General features: G+C 40.9%; 1 protein-coding gene across 1 annotated transcript in view; it reads left to right on the plus strand.

Moving 5' to 3' along the window:
• mRpL19 (mitochondrial ribosomal protein L19) overlaps positions 1 to 20,535 on the plus strand; it is a 39,134-nt gene extending 18,599 nt beyond the window's left edge. Inside the window, exons 5-7 of the mRNA XM_071683794.1 lie at positions 11,763 to 11,950; positions 16,262 to 16,410; positions 20,282 to 20,535. Of these exons, the coding sequence (XP_071539895.1) occupies positions 11,763 to 11,950; positions 16,262 to 16,410; positions 20,282 to 20,402 (458 nt within the window). The 3' untranslated portion in view covers positions 20,403 to 20,535. The remainder of the gene's footprint in view (positions 1 to 11,762; positions 11,951 to 16,261; positions 16,411 to 20,281) is intronic.
• The last annotated feature ends 841 nt before the right edge of the window (positions 20,536 to 21,376 follow it).

The following is a 21,376-nucleotide window of genomic DNA, read 5'->3' on the forward strand; positions in this document are numbered from 1 at the left end:
CCACTCACTACTGTTTCTAATTTACCCACCTCCCACACTTCTCATATCACAAGCATCTTTTGCGTAAGCCATCACTGCTTCCCTAAATACATCCCAGTCCTCCCCTACTCCCCTTACGTCCTTTGTTTTCACTTTTTTCCATTCTGTACTCAGTCTCTCCTGGTACTTCCTCACACAAGTCTCCTTCCCAAGCTCACTTACTCTCACCACTCTTTTCACCCCAACATTCCCTCTTCTTTTCTAAAAACCTCCACAAATCTTCACCTTTATCTCCACAAGATAATGATCAGACATCCCTCCTGTTGCACCTCTCAGCACATTAACATCCAAAAGTCTCTCTTTCGCACGCCTATCAATTAACATGTAATCCAATAACGCTTTCTGGCCATCTCTCCTACTTACATACATATACTTATGTACATCTCTCTTTTTAAACCAGGTATTCCCAATCATCAGTCCTTTTTCAGCACATAAATCTACAAGCTCTTCACCATTTCCATTTACAACACTGAACACCCCATGTACACCAATTATTCCCTCAACTGTATCATTACTCACCTTTGCATTCAAATCACCCATCACTATAACCCGTTCTTGTGCATCAAAACTACTAACACACTCACTCAGCTACTCCCAAAACACTTGCCTCTCATGATCTTTATTCTCATGCCCAGGTGCATATGCACCAATAATCACCCATCTCTCCATACACTTTCAGTTTTACCCATATCAATCTAGAGTTTATTTTCTTATACTCTATTACATACTCCCACCATTCCTGTTTCAGGAGTATTGCTACTCCTTCCCTTGCTCTTGTCCTCTCACTAACCCCTGACTTTACTCCCAAGACATTTCCAAACCACTCTTCCCCTTTACCCTTGAGTTTTGTGTCACTCAGAGCCAGAACATCCAGGTTTATTTCCTCAAACATACTACCTATCTCTCCTTTTTTCTCATCTCGGTTACATCCACACACATTTAGACACCCCAATCTGAGCCTTTGAGGAGGATGAGCACTCCCCGCGTGACTCCTTCTGTTTCCCCTTTAAGACAGTTAGAATACAAGGAGGGGAGAGTTTCCATATATATATGGCAGCTGTGGTTTCGGTGCATTATACATGACTCCTAGAGACTGAGTGTGAACGGATGTGGCCTTTGTTGTCTTTCCCTAGTGCTACCTCGCGCACATGTGGGGGGAGGGGGTTGTTATTTCATGTGTGGTGGGGTGGTGATGGGAATGAATAAGGGCAGACAGTATGAATTATGTACATGTCTATATATGTATACGTATGTGTGAGTATATATATGTATACATTGAGATGTATAGGTATGTATATTTGCGTGTGTGGATGTGTATGTATATACATGTGTATGTGGGTGGGTTGGGCCATTCTTTCGTCTGTTTCCTTGCGCTACCTCGCAAACGCGGGAGACATATATATATATATATATATATATATATATATATATATATATATATATATATAATATATATATATATATATATATATATATATATATATATATATATATATATATATATATATGTCTCCCGCGTTTGCGAGGTAGCGCAAGGAAACAGACGAAAGAATGGCCCAACCCACCCACAATGTATACATATATATACTCACACAGACGTATACATATATAGACATGTACATAATTCATATATATATATATATATATATATATATATATATTTTTTTTTTTTTTTTGTCGCTGTCTCCCGCGTTTGCAAGGTAGCGCAAGGAAACAGACGAAAGAAATGGCCCAACCCACCCCCATACACATGCCTTGATTCAATCCACTGACAGCACGTCAACCACGGTATACCACATCGATCCAATTCACTCTATTCTTTGCCCTCCTTTCACCCTCCTGCATGTTCAGGCCCCGATCACACAAAATCTTTTTCACTCCATCTTTCCACCTCCAATTTGGTCTCCCTCTTCTCCTTGTTCCCTCCACCTCCGACACATATATCCTCTTGGTCAATCTTTCCTCACTCATTCTCTCCATGTGACCAAACCATTTCAAAACACCCTCTTCTGCTCTCTCAACCACGCTCTTTTTATTTCCACACATCTCTCTTACCCTTACGTTACTTACTTGATCAAACCACCTCACACCACACATTGTCCTCAAACATCTCATTTCCAGCACATCCATCCTCCTGCGCACAACTCTATCCATAGTCCACGCCTCGCAACCATACAACATTGTTGGAACCACTATTCCTTCAAACATACCCATTTTTGCTTTCCGAGATAATGTTCTTGACTTCCACACATTCTTCAAGGCTCCCAGAATTTTCGCCCCCTCCCCCACCCTATGATCCACTTCCGCTTCCATGGTTCCATCCGCTGCCAGATCCACTCCCAGATATCTAAAACACTTCACTTCCTCCAGTTTTTCTCCATTCAAACTCACCTCCCAATTGACTTGACCCTCAACCCTACTGTACCTAATAACCTTGCTCTTATTCACATTTACTCTTAACTTTCTTCTTTCACACACTTTACCAAACTCAGTCACCAGCTTCTGCAGTTTCTCACATGAATCAGCCACCAGCGCTGTATCATCAGCGAACAACAACTGACTCACTTCCCAAGCTCTCTCATCCCCAACAGACTTCATACTTGCCCCTCTTTCCAAAACTCTTGCATTCACCTCCCTAACAACCCCATCCATAAACAAATTAAACAACCATGGAGACATCACACACCCCTGCCGCAAACCTACATTCACTGAGAACCAATCACTTTCCTCTCTTCCTACACGTACACATGCCTTACATCCTCGATAAAAACTTTTCACTGCTTCTAACAACTTTCCTCCCACACCATATATTCTTAATACCTTCCACAGAGCATCTCTATCAACTCTATCATATGCCTTCTCCAGATCCATAAATGCTACATACAAATCCATTTGCTTTTCTAAGTATTTCTCACATACATTCTTCAAAGCAAACACCTGATCCACACATCCTTTACCACTTCTGAAACCACACTGCTCTTCCCCAATCTGATGCTTTGTACATGCCTTCACCCTCTCAATCAATACCCTCCCATATAATTTGCCAGGAATACTCAACAAACTTATACCTCTGTAATTTGAGCACTCACTCTTATCCCCTTTGCCTTTATACAATGGCACTATGCACGCATTCCGCCAATCCTCAGGCACCTCACCATGAGTCATACATACATTAAATAACCTTACCAACCAGTCAACAATACAGTCACCCCCTTTTTTAATAAATTCCACTGCAATAACATCCAAACCTGCTGCCTTGCCGGCTTTCATCTTCCGCAAAGCTTTTACTACCTCTTCTCTGTTTACCAACTCATTTTCCCTAACCTTTGCACTTTGCACACCACCTCGACCAAAACACCCTATATCTGCCACTCTATCATCAAACACATTCAACAAACCTTCAAAATACTCACTCCATCTCCTTCTCACATCACCACTACTTGTTATCACCTCCACATTTGCGCCCTTCACTGAAGTTCCCATTTGCTCCCTTGTCTTACGCACTTTATTTACCTCCTTCCAGAGCATCTTTTTATTCTCCCTAAAATTTAATGATACTCTCTCACCCCAACTCTCATTTGCCCTCTTTTTCACCTCTTGCACCTTTCTCTTGACCTCCTGTCTCTTTCTTTTATACATCTCCCACTCATTTGCATTTTTTCCCTGCAAAAATCGTCCAAATGCCTCTCTCTTCTCTTTCACTAATAATCTTACTTCTTCATCCCACCACTCACTACCCTTTCTAATCAACCCACCTCCCACTCTTCTCATGCCACAAGCATCTTTTGCGCAATCCATCACTGATTCCCTAAATACATCCCATACCTCCCCCACTCCCCTTACTTCCATTGTTCTCACCTTTTTCCATTCTGTACTCAGTCTCTCCTGGTACTTCCTCACACAAGTCTCCTTCCCAAGCTCACTTACTCTCACCACCCTCTTCACCCCAACATTCACTCTTCTTTTCTGAAAACCCATACAAATCTTCACCTTAGCCTCCACAAGATAATGATCAGATATCCCTCCAGTTGCACCTCTCAGCACATTAACATCCAAAAGTCTCTTTCGTGCGCCTGTCAATTAACACGTAATCCAATAACACTCTCTGGCCATCTCTCCTACTTACATATGTATACTTATGTATATCTCGCTTTTTAAACCAGGTATTCCCAATCACCAGTCCTTTTTCAGCACATAAATCTACAAGCTCTTCACCATTTCCATTTACAACACTGAACACCCCATGTATACCAATTATTCCCTCAACTGCCACATTACTGACCTTTGCATTCAAATCACCCATCACTATATATATATATATATATTTTTTTTTTTTTTTTTTTTTTTTTCAAACTATTCGCCATTTCCCGCGTTAGCGAGGTAGCGTTAAGAACAGAAGACTGGGCCATTGAGGGAGTATCCTCACCTGGCCCCCTTCTCTGTTCCTTCTTTTGGAAAATTAAAAAAGATTGAGAGGGGAGGATTTCCAGCCCCCCGCTCCCTCCCCTTTTAGTCGCCTTCTACGACACGCAGGGAATACGTAGGAAGTATTCTTTCTCCCCTATCCCCAGGGATAATATATATATATATATATTTTTTTTTTTTTTTTTCAAACTATTCGCCATTTCCCGCGTTAGCGAGGTAGCGTTAAGAACAGAGGACTGGGCCATTGAGGGAATATCCTCACCTGGCCCCCTTCTCTGTTCCTTCTTTTGGAAAATTAAAAAAAATTGAGAGGGGAGGGTTTCCAGCCCCCCGCTCCCTCCCCTTTTAGTCGCCTTCTACGACACGCAGGGAATACGTGGGAAGTATTCTTTCTCCCCTATCCCCTATATATATATATATATATATATTTTTTTTTTTTTTGCTTTGTTGCTGTCTCCCGCGTTTGCGAGGTAGCGCAAGGAAACAGACGAAAGAAATGGCCCAACCCACCCCCATACACATGTATATACATACGTCCACACACGCAAATATACATACCTACACAGCTTTCCATGGTTTACCCCGGACACTTCACATGCCTTGATTCAATCCACTGACAGCACGTCAACACCGGTATACCACATCGCTCCAATTCACTCTATTCCTTGCCCTCCTTTCACCCTCCTGCATGTTCAGGCCCCGATCACACAAAATCTTTTTCACTCCATCTTTCCACCTCCAATTTGGTCTCCCTCTTCTCCTCGTTCCCTCCACCTCCGACACATATATCCTCTTGGTCAATCTTTCCTCACTCATTCTCTCCATGTGACCAAACCATTTCAAAACACCCTCTTCTGCTCTCTCAACCATGCTCTTTTTATTTCCACACATCTCTCTTACCCTTACGTTACTTACTCGATCAAACCACCTCACACCACACATTGTCCTCAAACATCTCATTTCCAGCACATCCATCCTTCTGCGCACAACTCTATCCATAGTCCACGCCTCGCAACCATACAACATTGTTGGAACCACTATTCCTTCAAACATAGCCATTTTTGCTTTCTGAGATAATGTTCTTGACTTCCACACATTCTTCAAGGCTCCCAGGATTTTCGCCCCCTCCCCCCACCCTATGATTCACTTCCGCTTCCATGGTTCCATCCGCTGCCAGATCCACTCCCAGATATCTAAAACACTTTACTTCCTCCAGTTTTTCTCCATTCAAACTTACCTCCCAATTGACTTGACCCTCAACCCTACTGTACCTAATAACCTTGCTCTTATTCACATTTACTCTTAACTTTCTTCTTTCACACACTTTACCAAACTCAGTCACCAGCTTCTGCAGTTTCTCACATGAATCAGCCACCAGGGCTGTATCATCAGCGAACAACAACTGACTCACTTCCCAAGCTCTCTCATCCACAACAGACTGCATACTTGCCCCTCTTTCCAAAACTCTTGTATTCCCTAACAACCCCATCCATAAACAAATTAAACAACCATGGAGACATCACACACCCCTGCCGCAAACCTACATTCACTGAGAACCAATCACTTTCCTCTCTTCCTACACGTACACATGCCTTACATCCTTGATAAAAACTTTTCACTGCTTCTAACAACTTTCCTCCCACATCATATATTCTTAATACCTTCCAAAGAGCATCTCTATCAACTCTATCATATGCCTTCTCCAGATCCATAAATGCTACATACAAATCCATTTGCTTTTCTAAGTATTTCTCACATACATTCTTCAGAGCAAACACCTGATCCACACATCCTCTACCACTTCTGAAACCACACTGCTCTTCCCCAATCTGATGCTCTGTACATGCCTTCACCCTCTCAATGAATACCCTCCCATATAATTTACCAGGAATACTCAGCAAACTTATACCTCTGTAATTTGAGCACTCACTCTTATCCCCTTTGCCTTTGTACAATGGCACTATGCAAGCATTCTGCCAATCCTCAGGCACCTCACCATGAATCATACATGCATTAAATAACCTTACCAACCAGTGAACAATACAGTCATATTAATTTTCCACAAATTTTTCACTACCTCTTCTCTCTTAACCAAACCATTCTCCCTGTTCCTCTCACTTAGCACACCATCCCAACCAAAACACCCTATAACTGGCACTCTATCATCCAACACATTCAACAAACCTTCAAAATACTCACTCCATCTCCTCACTTCATTACTCCCTGTTATTACTTGCCCCCTTCACTGATGTACCCATTTGTTCTCTTGTCTTTTGCACGTTATCTACTCCCTCCCAAAACATCTTTTTATTTTCCCTAAAGTTTAATGATACTCTCTCACCCCAACTCTCATTTGTCCTTTTTCAACCCTTGCACCTTTCTCTTGATCTCCTGCTGCTTTCTTTTATACATTTTCCAGTCATTTGTGCTCCTCCCTTGCAAGTATCATCCAAAGGCCTCTCTTTTCTCTCTCACTAACAACTTGACTTCATTCCACCTCTCACTACCCTTTCTACTCTGCCCACCTCCCACCTTTCTCTTGCCACGTGCTTCTTTTGCACAAGCCATCACTGATTCCCTAAGTACATCCCATTCCTCACTCATTCCCCTCACACCATTTGCTCTCTCCTTTTGTCATTCTACACTCAGTCTCTCCTGGTACTTCCTCACACAAGTCTCCTTTTTGAGCTCACTTTCTGACCTCTCTCTTCTCCAACATTTTCTCTTCTTTTTTGAAAACCTCTACAAATCTTCACCTTTGCCTCCACAAGATAGTGATCAGACATCCCTCCAGCTGCCCCCTCAGCACATTAACCTCTAAAAGTCTCTCTTTTACACGCCTATCAATTAACATGTAATCCAATAATGCCCTTTAACCATCTCTCCTACTCACATATGTATACTTATGTATATCTTTCTTTTAAACCAGGTATTCCCAATCACCAGTCTCTTTTCAGCACACAAATCCACAAGCTCTTCATCATTTCCATTCACAACACTGAATACCTCATGTACACCAATTATACTCTCAACTTGATCGCCATTTCCCGCGTCAGTGAGGTAGTGCCTGGAAACAGACAAAGAAAGACCTCTCCACTCATATACACACATATATACATACATGCTCATACATATATTAATTTTTTTCTTTCTTTTAAACTATTCGCCATTTCCTGTGTTAGCGAGGTAGCGTTAAGAACAGAGGACTGGGCCTTTTTTGGAATATCCTCACCTGGCCCCCTCTGTTCCTTCTTTTGGAAAATTAAAAAAAAAACGAGAGCGGAGGATTTCCAGCCCCCCGCTCCCTCCCCTTTTAGTCGCCTTCTACGACACGCAGGGAATATGTGGGAAGTATTCTTAATCCCCTATCCCCAGGGATAACGTATATTAATGTATACGCATATACATACTTATACATACACATACACAGCCATATACATATATACCCTTGTGCATATTTATACTCACTTGCCGTCATTCATTCCCTGCCCCACAGAAAACACCATCGCCACCCCCTGCATCAGCGAGGTAGTGCCAGGAAAACAGACAAAATAGGCCACATTCATTCACACTGAGTCTTTAGCTGTCATGTGTAATGCACCGAAACCACAACTCCCTGTCCACATACAGGACCCACAGACCTTTCCATTGTTTACCCCAGGAGTTTCACATGCCCTTGTTCAGTCCATTGACAGCATGTCGACCCTGATATACCACATTCTTCCAATTCAATCTATTCCTTGCCTTTCTCTCACCCCCCTGCCTGTTCAGGCCCCAATTGCTCAAAATCTTTTCAATTTATCCTTCCACCTCCAGTTTGGTCTCCCACTTCTTGTTCCCTCCACCTCTGACACATATATCCTTTATGTTAACTTTTCCTCACTTACTCTCTCTATATGTCCAAACCATTTCAACACACCCTTTTCTGCTATTTTAACTAGACTCTTTTTATTACCACACATCTCTCTTACCCTTTCAGCACTTGGTCAAGCCACCTCACACCACCTGTTGTCTTCAAACATTTAATTTCCAACATATCCACCCATTTCATTTCCAGGACATCCACCCATCTCTGTACAACCCTGTCTATAGCCCATCTCTTGCAACCATATAATATTGTTGGAACTTCTATTCCTTTAAATATACCCATTTTTGCTCTCTGAGATGACGTTCTCTCTTTCTATACATTTTTCATTGCTCCTAGAGCCTTTGCCCCCTCCCCCACCTTATGACTCACTACCACTTCCATGGTTCCATACATACATATACTTACCTTACAAATGCAGGAAATAACAATCATATGTGTAAAGATATACATAAATATAATAGGGGAGAAAGAAATACCTCCCATGTATGCCCTGCATGTCATAGGAGGAGGCTAAAGTGGGTAGGGGCTGGAAGCCCTCCTCTCCTTGTATTTTTGATTTCTAGAAGTTGGAACAGAAGAAGAAGCCAAGTAAAGAATGCTCATTTTCCTCAGATGTTCAAGCTAGGATGTCTGATGTGTGTAGATGTAACCAAAATGAGATGGGAGAGACAGGCAGCATGTTTGAGGAGAGAAACTTGAATTTTTTTGCTTTGAGTGAAATAAAGCTAAAGAGGAAAAGGGAAAGGGAAGAATGGTTTAGGAATATCTTACAAAGACAGTCAGAGCTTAGTGTGAGTGCAAGAAGTAAGGAGAGGGTAGCACTGCTGCTGAAGGCAGAGTTATGGGATTGTGTGAAAGAGTGAAAATGGATATGGATTATGAGAAGTGGGTGATTATTAGTGTTTATGCACCTGGAAATGAGAGGGATAAAGAGGATAAACAAGTGTTTTGGAGGAGTTGAATAAGAGTGTCACTAGTTTTGATGCTAGGTATTGAGTATTAGTGAGTGGTAATCTGAATGTGAGAGTGGCTAATGTGGCAGATGAAGGTGTAATTGTGGGCATTGAGTACTTGGTGGTTTGAATATGAACAGCTTGTGGAGTTGTCTGCTGAGGAATGGTTGATTGTTTGGGAATATGAGTGAGAAGAGGGTTGTGAAAGGGAGTGAGCTGGGAAAATGGGCTTGTGTGAAAAAATACAAAGAGAGATAAATTGTAGAATGGCAAGAGATGAGAGTAAATGAAGTTAGGGGAGTAAGTAAGGAATGGGTGGTGTTGGGGGAAGCACTGCTTACATGTGAGAGAGAAGTGTGTAGTATGTGGCATTTGGGAGGTAGAAAGAGTATCGAGTGGTGGAATGAGTAAGTCAAGTTGCTAGTGAAAGATAAAAGAGAGGTTTGAGGGTGTTATTTGCAGAGAGGCAATGTAAGTGATGACGGAATGTACAAGAGAAAGTTTTGGGAGGTCAAGAGGAAGATGCAGGGGCAGAAAAAGAGCTCACTTTAGAAGTAGGTTGAGCCAGTCTCATCAAACTTCAGGGTAAATAAGAAAATGTTTTGGAAAGAAATAATTAATTTGAAGCAACAAGAGAACAAATAGTAACATAAGTGAAGCAGGCAAATGCAAAAATGGTGATAGGCAGAAATGAGATTGAGAGAAGGTGGAGTGAGCATTTTGAAGGACGGTTAAATGTGTTAGATGATGATGGCAGATGTGGATAAAGTGTATGGGAGAAACGTGATATACAAGGAATGTGTTGTCAGTGGGCTAAGCCAGGACAAAGAAGCAGTCAGAGAAAACCATGAAAAGGTCTGTGTGTCCTTTTGGGGATAGGTGCATTATACATGACAGCTAGAGATTGCATACGAGCAAATATGGCCATTTCTTCATCTGTTCTTGGAACTACCTCTGCAGTGGGAAATGGAGAACATGCATGAAAAAAGGATGTAGGTATGGATTGGGATGGTGTGCATGTCCCCTTGCATGCAAAGACACACACACGAGTTATAATTTGCTGATAACCATGAGGAAAATTGAAACACGATCACATGCAATATGGCATAAAGTGTAGTAATATTTGAAAAGTGTTTGAAGTCTTCATTGTGGTAGTTGCATCATGGGTGTGAAGGGGTCCTGGGTTGTAATGCATAGGTTTTTTTATTTTAGGAAAGTAGGGTTGGGTGATTTCTAGAGGACAGACAGAAAGTGTGACTCATGTTTGTCTAGGGAGTCCGGTTTCTGATGGATACACCTCTGGTGGGGTGGTGCTTGAGTTGAGGGGATGATCATTTCAGTGGGTCATTTCAGTGCAAATGTGTTTTCTCAGTGTTACATTTGCTGGAGATGGGGAATTTGTTTGTAGACTTCCTGAAGTGTGAGGCAGTGGTAGGCTTTTTGTTTCTACTTGGGGAAGTAGTTAGTTGTAGATTGCTTTGGATGAGAGTGGTTAGGAAAGTTGCAAATAATTGAGTGCTGAGCATGTTGATTTGGGATTGCGTAAGTGATGTGTATTTGTAGTTGCATGGCAGCCAGTGATTTTTCTGAGTGCTCTGTTTTGTATGTTGTAGAACATTTGAGGGGGTGGAAGACCAGGGAAGTGAGGCATAGTTTAGAGTGGAGCAAATGAAATGTTTATAGGTGATAAGAGATTCTCTTTCTTATCTAAATCTGGCTTCAGTTTGTGTTTTGGGGTATGTAGTTTGTATGTTGCCTTTGTGTTGATGTTATTGGTGTGGAGTGAATGTCGTGTGTTGTATATGATGCTTATAATGGTTGCCGTGCGTGATTGTCCATTCAAGGGGACAGAAGGAGCATTAGATGACTTCTGTGGAGGTGCAGGTATTCAGTTGTGTGTGAGCCAGTGTTACATTTGTGTAATGTAGTGCTGCATGTATGTTGTTGCTGCTGTGGTGTCAGGAAGCTATGATGTGCTTGTGAGGTTGTCTGCATATGTGAGAAACCTGATGTTGTGGTTTGCTTGAAATAATTGGAGGTTGTATAGGAAGAGACTGAAGAGGTTTAGAGAAAAACTGTTTCCTGGGGAACTCTGTTGTTGAGTTTAAGAGTTTTAGAGGTGCAGCCATTATAGGTGACTCTGGCATGGCAGATGGCTATGAAATTGGTCGCCCACTTTTGTCATTGCTGTGGAGATTGGTGTCAAGTTTCTTTTGCAAGAGGATGTGTCAGGGGACAGTGTCAAATGCTTTATTGATGTCTGTTGCCACTTATTACTGATAATTTTACTTTATGCATATTATAAAACATTATTCCATTTTTCATTATGTCTTCTTTATAAACCCAATTTTATTCATACACCCATGCAGAACTGAACTACAATTAACTTTTAGATTTACTTTCACATGAATTTTCTCTGTGCTTTGCACATTACCTCTTTTATCCTCCCTTAAATTGATTTTTTTTGTATTTTGTAGGCATAGAAATATTGTATGAGATGTATTCACCACTTATACGAAATATTGAAGTGTTGCGCCTAGAGAAACGACTAGATGATGAGCTCCTTTATCTTCGTGATGCTCTGCCTGAGTACTCCACTTTCCCATTGGATATGCAACCTGAACTGGTTCCAGAAGGAGCTCCAGTACCAGTAAATCCTGTCAAGGTAGTTACTGTAGGTTCATGAAGTATAGGTTGTACCTCTCTAATCCGGCGCTCTGAGGTCTAGCAACTCCCATGGTCATGGACATTTTGAATCTGCTGCCTTTAGTTATTAGTTTATGGATCTGCCTCCTGGGCAGTGCCGTTAGCAGCACTGAGCTACCAGAATCTGTTTACATTGCAGCTGAGCTGATTGACAGTCCTATTAATTTCTTATATTCAGCTGTATTTTAACCCTTCAGGATGTCATCCGAGAGACCAAAAGGTGCAGAAGATGGTGCTAGTGCTTATAAGCCTAAGCATAAATCATTATTTATGCTTGAAAAGATGGAATTACTTAAAAATTAGATAAAGGAACTTCTGTAAAGATTTTGTATGAGTACAGCTGTGTATGACTTGGGGGGTCAATTTCTGTTTTTCAGCATTTCTGTGGTCAGGAAATGGCCAAGTCCCAGGGTTCCTGGATTAAAGAGGTACGACCTGTACATGATTCCTTGTCTTATATGTTAATGCTGATCTTTAATTCACATGGCCCAAAATTGTACATTTGTTGCTACAATTGTTATTGTTGGTACTGTCATCAATTGCATGATGTGGATCTTAAAAACTATTGATTTAATTGATATGAGATTGGTCTCATTATTTTAATGTATGGATTACTCCCGGTGGCTGTAGGATGGAATTAGATCACCAATTTATATAATTTTTTTCAATTGAACTTCTATAATTTTATCAAAATTCTTATTTTTGATTACATAACTTCAGAACACTACAATAAAAATGGCATCCTTACACTTTTCCTTAATTTTGAATTCGTAAAACTAATAAGTGTCTCTCTTTCTACCATGAGTTCCTTTCTATTTTCTATCAGTGATTCTTTTTCCTCTTTCTTTTTTTCCCACTTTTGAACAAAATCTGTTTTTCTTGGTAATCATTTTGTGAATAGGAGGAAGCCTCTAGAAGCAGTGAGAAGTTTTTATCAAGGGTATATGGCATTTGTATGAGTAGGTAGAGGGGAGGATGAGTGGTTTTGGGTGAAGGTGGGTCTGCGGCAGCGGTGCGTTATGTAACCATGACCATTTAATTTGTTTATGAATGGTGTTGAGGAAGTTAAATGCTAGGGTCTTTAGAGTAAGGGGTGAGTATGTAATCTTTAGGGGTTTATGGGGTCTAGGAAGTGAGGCAATTGTCATTTGTTGATAACACAGCAGCTGTGGCAGATTTGAGTGAGAAACTAGAAGTTGGTGGCTGTGTTTTGAAAATGTATGAAAGAGGAAGTTGAGAATAAATGTGAATAAGAGCAAAGTTGATATGTTTAGCAAGGCAGGGGAACACATATTAGTTTGGGTATGAGTTAGAATGGAGAAAATTAAGAGGAAGTGGAGTGTTTGTAGATACCTGAAATTAAACTTGGCAGCAAATGGAACCATGGAAGTGGGAGTGAGTCATAGAAAGTTGGTGGGGTGTGTGAAGGTTCTGGGAGCATTGAGGAGTGTGTGGTAAGAGAGTTTGTCCTGTTAGGGGGGAGGGGGGGCAAAAATGGGTATGTTTGAAGCTGTAGCAGTCCCAGCAATGTATGGATGTGAGGGACATGCCGTAGATGAGAGTGTGTGGAGGAGGGTGAATGAGTTGGAAATTAAATGCTTGAGGACAGTTTGTAATGTACGGTGGTTTGATATGTATTATTGTGTATATCTCTCTTTTTAAAGCAGGTATTCCTAATCATCAGTCTTTCAGCTCACAACTGCACAAGCTCTTCACCATTTCCATTCATAACACTGAATGCCCCATTCTAACTAATTATTCCCTGAACTGCCATGTTACTTACCTTCTAATCTAAATAACCAATCACTAATACCCAGTTTCATGCACCAAAACTGCTGACATAGTCATTCAGCTGCTCCCAAAACATTTGTTTCTCATGATCTTTCTTCTCATGGCCAGGTGCAAAAGCTTCAATAATCACCCATCTCCTGCCATCCACTTTCAGTTTTACCCACATCAATGTAGAATTTACTTCTTTGCACTCTATGATGCACTCCCACAGTCGCTGCTTCAGGAGTAGTGCTACTCCTTCCTTAGCTCTAGTCTTCTCACCAACCTTTGACTTGACTTTTTGACTTCACTTTTAAGATATTCCCAAATCATTCTTCACCTTTACCCCTAAGCTTTGTTTCCCTCAGAACCAGAACTTTCAGGGATATTTCCTCAAACATACTACTTATCTCTCGTTTTCTCACGTTGGTTACATCTACACACATTCAAACACCTCAATCTGAGCCTTCGAGGAGGATGAGCTACTTGTACATTAATGTTTCTGAGAATGCGCTTAATGTACAAGTAGTATTCAAATGTGACAACACCATCAAGATAGCCCTCATCAAAAAGAACCCATCATATAATACAGGTGTTGTTTATAATGTCCCATGTAAAGACTGTAACCAATTTTATATTAGACATTTGAGGAAATATTTGGAGACTAGGATTTTACAACATAAGTATTGTGTTAGAATAGCTCAACAGAGCAACAGCTTATTTCAACATAAAGCTGCCTTTGATCACCATATTGACTGGGAATGAGCTAAGACCTTAGCTAAATCAAATTGTTTCAGTGAGAAATGTAATGGAATCATGTGTGATCTCTGGCACATTTGATCATAATGTAAATAGGTCCTTTGGCCATTTTAAATGTGACAGACTGTTCACTGAAATGATTATTAAGAAGTACCCACGAGAATAACCCTGTCCACACACCATGTAAGAAGAGGAAGGTCAGATGTCAGGTCACAATTAGTGGCCACCTCCAGGTAGAAATAAAAAGCTCTTCCCTGCCACACACTTAGGTAACTTCTCATAGAGCTCCTAACCCACAGCAAATAAAGCACTGACAGAATGCATACAGGCTGAAATAACTGCACAGGCATTAATCAACTGAACTCTCAACTTAGTCTTAATCTCCAACCCTCCAGACATACACCCATCAGATACCACAGTCCTCAGACATAACATGAGTCATACTCTCCCACTTACTCTCTGGACATCACCCATTACTGCAACACTACAAACTGTTTTTATGCCCCTGATGCAGCTGCCATAAAGAATTCATAGACCACTTACTACTCAGTTGCTCTGCACTTTCTGTTCATTGATGCACCCATATCAGAACACTGTATAACTTGTGGTGCAGGAACCTCATAAGGACAAAAGGGACTCTTGGAGCAGGAAGGTAATGTATTTACCTGTGTATACTGTTATTTGGTGTTCACAGACTCTGCTTGCTTGAGGTTACACTGCAAGTGAAAGGTCACTGCTAGCAGGGATGTATCACTGGGAGTACAGTCTTGTCAGAGAACTTTTCTCCAAAGGAAGTTGCCTCTTCCTTGTCCTACTACTGGAGTAGCACAGGTCCTGGGAAATACCAAGACTGTTTCTTAGAAATAGGGCCTGGGTTAATTGTAAAAAATGAAAAATAAGAAATGAAAAAAATACTTTTATTTCCATGATGATGTGCAGAAAAATAAGAAAAATTTATGTGAATTTGGTAAGCCTTTGTAGTTTAAGAGAAACACTTTATATACTGGATTTGCCACTCCTAAGTTGTGGAGGCATGGGCAAGGGGCTCTGAGCAACTGTGAGTGCCACAAACATGGCAAGTCTTACAAACACACCCACAGCAGCCCATTGTGGTTACTGACAATTTACTGAAGCCTCTGAATCAGTTCCAGTGACTCATCCTTTGTTTGGGATCCCATCTGAAGTCAGCCAACAGTATGTTTGCAAAGTGCATGGAATTCATTTTGTGGCAGTAAATTGTGTGCATAGAGTGACACCAACTGCACCCTACTGCATAAGTGGAGATTGATGCCAGTAGCACTGAAAGGGTTAAGTCCATGTAGTTTTCACCTGAGATTTCTGTTTCTGTGAAAGATACATAATCTTTAGGAATATATGAATTTCCTTTTGTTTACCCTAGTTGCCAATTTGCTAACTGAATACCAGGTGTGTTTAGGTGAAATGCTGAATGATTCATGTTCAGCAGTTGAGTGTGTCCTTGGAAGAGAAGGGTTAACGGCTAATTAACCAAGCCCATGTATGGTTGGATTCGAGTTAGTTTGACTTGTGAGTGGCAAGTGTTTCATGTAAGGCATTTAAGGAGTAACTGGAGTAATTTTGCAGTCTTTATTACTCATCACTTAAACAGATGGTAGACACATGTCTCTATTGAGTTCAGACATTGCTGAAGTACAAACAGGATTTCTTATACATAAATAAAGATTTGGTTTTTTTGTATTTGTGAAAATGGTCATCGTTTCAGGTACAGTTAAAGCCCCGGCCATGGCATGAACGGTGGGAAAGGAAAAACTTGCAAGGATTGATGGATCTGGGTCTACCTGAAAAATTCTACAAGTTGGCCAAGTTGCATGAGAAACCATGGGAAAAGTATGATCTCATGAAGGAGTATAGGTAAGTTCATGATAAGTTATTACAGCAATAAGCTGTATAAGCAAAAAAAATCTAATTAGATTAATTGAATGCAGTATCTTAACCCATCATCCAACTATTTGTCTTACAACCACAGATACAACTCATTAACGACCTAATTAGAATATGCTTAAGATTTCATATTTTAAGCATTAGTTGCCAGAGTGGGATGGCCTTTCAACAACTGAAGGGAAAAGTTGTATGAATTGTTTTCTATTAAAAAAGCCACCAGAAAGTGGAAGGATTTATGATTTGAACTGGTTTCAGAAACAGTATTTGAAATAAGTGTAGTATTTGAGGCACTGGCTGTGGAAGCTAATCCCTGATTTTGGTATATTATTGTTTCTAATATGATTAGTGGTTGGATGCTTGCAAGTTAGGCCAATGGTCATTTGTATCTGATGATACCCCTGTTAAAGAGGAAAAAGCAAAAGTGTAGAAAAACAAAAATTTCTGTTCTTTAATGACCCTACTCCTTTTATAAGGTTGGTTTGTGTGCAGCTCTGAAAGAGGAGAGCATGGGGGAAGTGGAATCCATTCAGTGCATGAGAGTGGACTTAACAGCGTATGAAACTGTAGGAGCTGAAGTGAACCGTGTATGGTGGATGAGGAGGCATATGTCCTGTGAGGGCATAAATGGATATGTTTGATGGTATAGTAGTCCTAGTGATGCTCCATGTGTACAAGTCTTGGGCCTTAAATGTGACAGAAAGGAAGAGGTGGAGTTTTTAGATATCAAGTATCAGAGGACAGTACTTGTATATGGTGTGAGAAGGGTTGATTGTGTAAGGAATGACAGGGTAAGACATTCCCAAACTTGTGGCATGAGAAGTGTGGGAGGTGGGCAGATTAGAAAGGGTAGTGAGTGGGGGGATGAAGTAAGATTATTAGTGAAAGAGAAAAGAGAGGCATTTGGACGATTTTTGCAGGGAAATAATGCAAATGAGTGGGAGATGTATAAAAGAAAGAGGCAGGAGGTCAAGAGAAAGGTGCAAGAGGTGAAAAAGAGGGCAAATGAGAGTTGGGGTGAGAGAGTATCATTAAATTTTAGGGAGAATAAAAAGATGTTTTGGAAGGAGGTAAATAAAGTGCATAAGACAAGGGAACAAATGGGAACTTCAGTGAAGGGGGCTAATGGGGGGGTGATAACAAGTAGTGGTGATGTGAGAAGGAGATGGAGTGAGTATTTTGAAGGTTTGTTGAATGTGTTTGATGATAGAGTGGCAGATATAGGGTATTTTGGTCGAGGTGGTGTGCAAAGTGAGAGGGTTAGGGAGGATGATTTGGTAAACAGACAAGAGGTAGTAAAAACTTTGTGGAAGATGAAAGCCGGCAAGGCAGCAGGTCTGGATGGCATTGCAGTGGAATTTATTAAAAAAGGGGGTGACTGTATTGTTGACTGGTTGGTAAGGCTATTTAATGTATGTATGATTCATGGTGAGGTGCCTGAGGATTGGTGGAATGCTTGCATAGTGCCATTGTACAAAGGCAAAGGGGACAAAGGTGAGTGCTCAAATTACAGAGGTATAAGTTTGTTGAGTATTCCTGGGAAATTATATGGGAGGGTATTGATTGAGAGGGTGAAGGCATGTACAGAGCATCAGATTGGGGAAGAGCAGTGTGGTTTCAGAAGTGGTAGAGGATGTGCAGATCAGGTGTTTGCTTCTTAGAAAAGCAAATGGATTTGTATGTAGCATTTATGGATGTGGAGAAGGCATATGATAGAGTTGATAGAGATGCTCTGTGGAAGGTATTAAGAATATATGGTGTGGGAAGCAAGTTGTTAGAAGCAGTGAAAGTTTTTATCGAGGATGTAAGGCATGTGTACGTGTAGGAAGAGAGGAAAGTGATTAGGTCTCAGTGAATGTAGGTTTGCAGCAGGGGTGTGTGATGTCTCCATGTTTGTTTAATTTGTTTATGGATGGGGTTGTTAGGGAGGTGAATGCAAGGGTTTTGGAAAGGGGCAAGTATGCAGTCTGTTGTGGATGAGAACTTGGGAAGTGAGTCAGTTGTTGTTCGCTGATGATACAGCGCTGGTGGCTGATTCAAGTGAGAAACTGCAGAAGATGGTGACTGAGTTTGGTAAAATGTGTGAAAGAAGAAAGGTGAAAGTAAATGTAAATAAGAGCAAGGTTATTAGGTACACTAGGGTTGAGGGTCAGGTCAATTGGAAGGTAAGTTTGAATGGAGAAAAACTGGAGGAAGTGAAGTGTTTTAGATATCTGGGAGTGGATTTAGCAGCGGATGGAACCATAAGGTGGGGGAGGGGGCAAAAATTCTGGGAGCCTTGAAGAATGTGTGGAAGTTGAGAACATTATCTCGGAAAGCAAAAATGGGTATGTTTGACGGAATAGTGGTTCCAACAATGTTGTATGGTTGCGAGGCGTGGGCTATGGATAGAGTTGTGCGGAGGAGGGTGGATGTGCTTGAAATGAGATGTTTGAGGACAATATTTGGTGTGAGGTGGTTGATCAAGTAAGTAATAATAGGGTAAGAGAGATGTGTGGTAATAAAAAGAATGTGGTTGAGAGAGCAGAAGAGGTTGTTTTGAAATGGTTTGGTCACATGGAGAGAATGAGTGAGGCAAGATTGACCAAGAGGATATATGTGTCAGAGGTGGAGGGAACGAGGAGAAGTGGGAGACCAAATTGGAGGTGGAAAGATGGAGTGAAAAAGATTTTGAGTGATCGGGGCCTGAACATGCAGGAGGGTGAAAGGCGTGCAAGGAATAGAGTGAATTGGAACGATGTGGTATACTGGGGTAAACATGCTGTCAATGGATTGAACCAGGGCATATGAAGCGTCTGGGGTAAACCATGGAAAGTTCTGTGGGGCCTGGATGTGGAAAGGGAGCTGTGTTTTCGGTGCATTATTACATGACAGCTAGAGACTGAGTGTGGACGTATGGGGCCTTTGTTGTCTTCCTAGTGCTACCTCGCGCACATGAGGGGGAAGGGGGTTGTTATTTCATGTGTGGCAGGGTGGTGATGGGAATGAATAAAGGCAGACTATGAATTATGTACATGTGTATATATGTATATGTCTGTGTGTGTACATATATGTATACGTTGAGATGTATAGGTATGTATATTTGTGTGTGTGGAAATGTATGTATATACATGTGTATGTGGGTGGGTTGGGCCATTCTTTCGTCTGTTTCCTTGCGCAACCTCGCTAACGCGGGAGACAGCGACAAAGCAAATAAAAAAATATATATATCAGAAAAGAAGGTAGCAAGGGTAGGGGTAGACCATAGAGATTGAAGGATGGAATGAAAGGGCCTTTGAGTAATTGGGGCCTGAACATGTGTGTGTATGTGGGGGGGGGGGGGGATGAGATAAAGAGAACTGAGACAGTTTGTTCTTGTGGTATTCAGTATGTCATGCTGAACCAGGGAATATGAAATGGCCAGGAGAAAGCACACAATGGTCTCTGCTCTGTTGTGGTTGAAGGCTGTGATTTCAGTGCCTCATGCATAACAGGCCAATCTTTGTCTATTCTTGGCACTGTCTTGTTAATGTGGAAATGACAACTATCTTTTTCATATACTTTTTTAATGTTCTTTGCATAAATAATACATAACCCCATGACCCCTTTCATGGGGCTTAGGCAACTCTGGACCCATTTAGAGTGAGTACCTCAGTGAGACTGTATACCCTTCATCAACTGATGATGATACAGCCTAGCTGAAGTGACTGTACACTTATGGTGTAACTACAAGTAGGCATTGGCCATTAACATACTATATAAGGAATGCTTGTACAACATAAATTCATTTTTCTCCTTTGTTTCATCAAAACTTGTTTTTTTGTATTTAAGTATCATTATTGTTAAATCTATGTACTTTTCCCAGAGCAACAATACCTGAGGAGGAGCAGGCTGAAATCTTTCAAGAGATATCATCACAATACCCACAGTTAGAAGCCTCAAGAAGACGTGGAAAGAGACGGCTCACTGAAAGGACTCGCTTATAAGATATTTTACCAAGTTTGACGAATAGCATTATAAAGAAACTCCGCCTGAGTTCTCTAGTGAATTTGATAAAACTTATGTAGAAGATTTATGTATATTGTGAAGGATATCAAAAATTTTGGCTTGTTCAGGAAGTATTATTTTTTCATAATTATCCTAGGACCAATTACTATGAGAGTGGTGTTACCCAGGGCCTTTTTAATGGCTCCTGCAGCCTAAGGCTGTGCTACTTCCAGTAGCAGGGAAATGTCGACTTTTTTTGAGTGATTGATAAGTTCTTTGACAAGACTGTACTTCCAGTGATACAGCCCATTAACAACAGTGTTGTTGTTATGAAGGTTATTTCAAATTAAAACACTGGTAATGAAAATTACCAAGTTGTATTGGTTATTCATTTAAAAGTTGAAAGAACACAAAATTCCCAGATTACTGTCTCCTTAAATCATGAGAAAAGTACATATAGTTGATATTTTGTTTTATTATACTTATTATAAGGACCTCTTTTGTGGGATTCCTTACCCTTTAGCTTTATATCACTCAGAGCTGGAACAAACTACCCATATCATCTTCCTATCTTGGTAACATCCACACACATTCAAACACCCAAGCCTGAGCCTCTGAGGAGGATGAGCACTCCTCACTTGGCTCTTGTTCTATCTTTTAGTAACCGAAATATAAGAAGGGAAGGGTTTCCAGCCCTCACTTCCAACTCCCTTAGTTGCACACTAGGAACATTTAGCATAATTATTTCTCACCTATCCCCAGGGATATACATTTTTATTTTCATATTTGTTTGTTGTTTCCCATTTTAGCAAAGTAGTATCAGGAACAGATTAATAAATAGCCTCATTTACTCACATCCATTCTCTAACTGTCATGTGTAATACTTTGAAGCCACAGCTCCCTATCTATAACCAGGCCCCACAAACCTTTCTGTGTTTCCATTTGATCTGATTCAGTCCACTGACCACATCAG

Source organism: Panulirus ornatus, chromosome 37 (genome assembly GCF_036320965.1).
Source record: "Panulirus ornatus isolate Po-2019 chromosome 37, ASM3632096v1, whole genome shotgun sequence".
Lineage (NCBI taxonomy): Eukaryota > Metazoa > Arthropoda > Malacostraca > Decapoda > Palinuridae > Panulirus > Panulirus ornatus.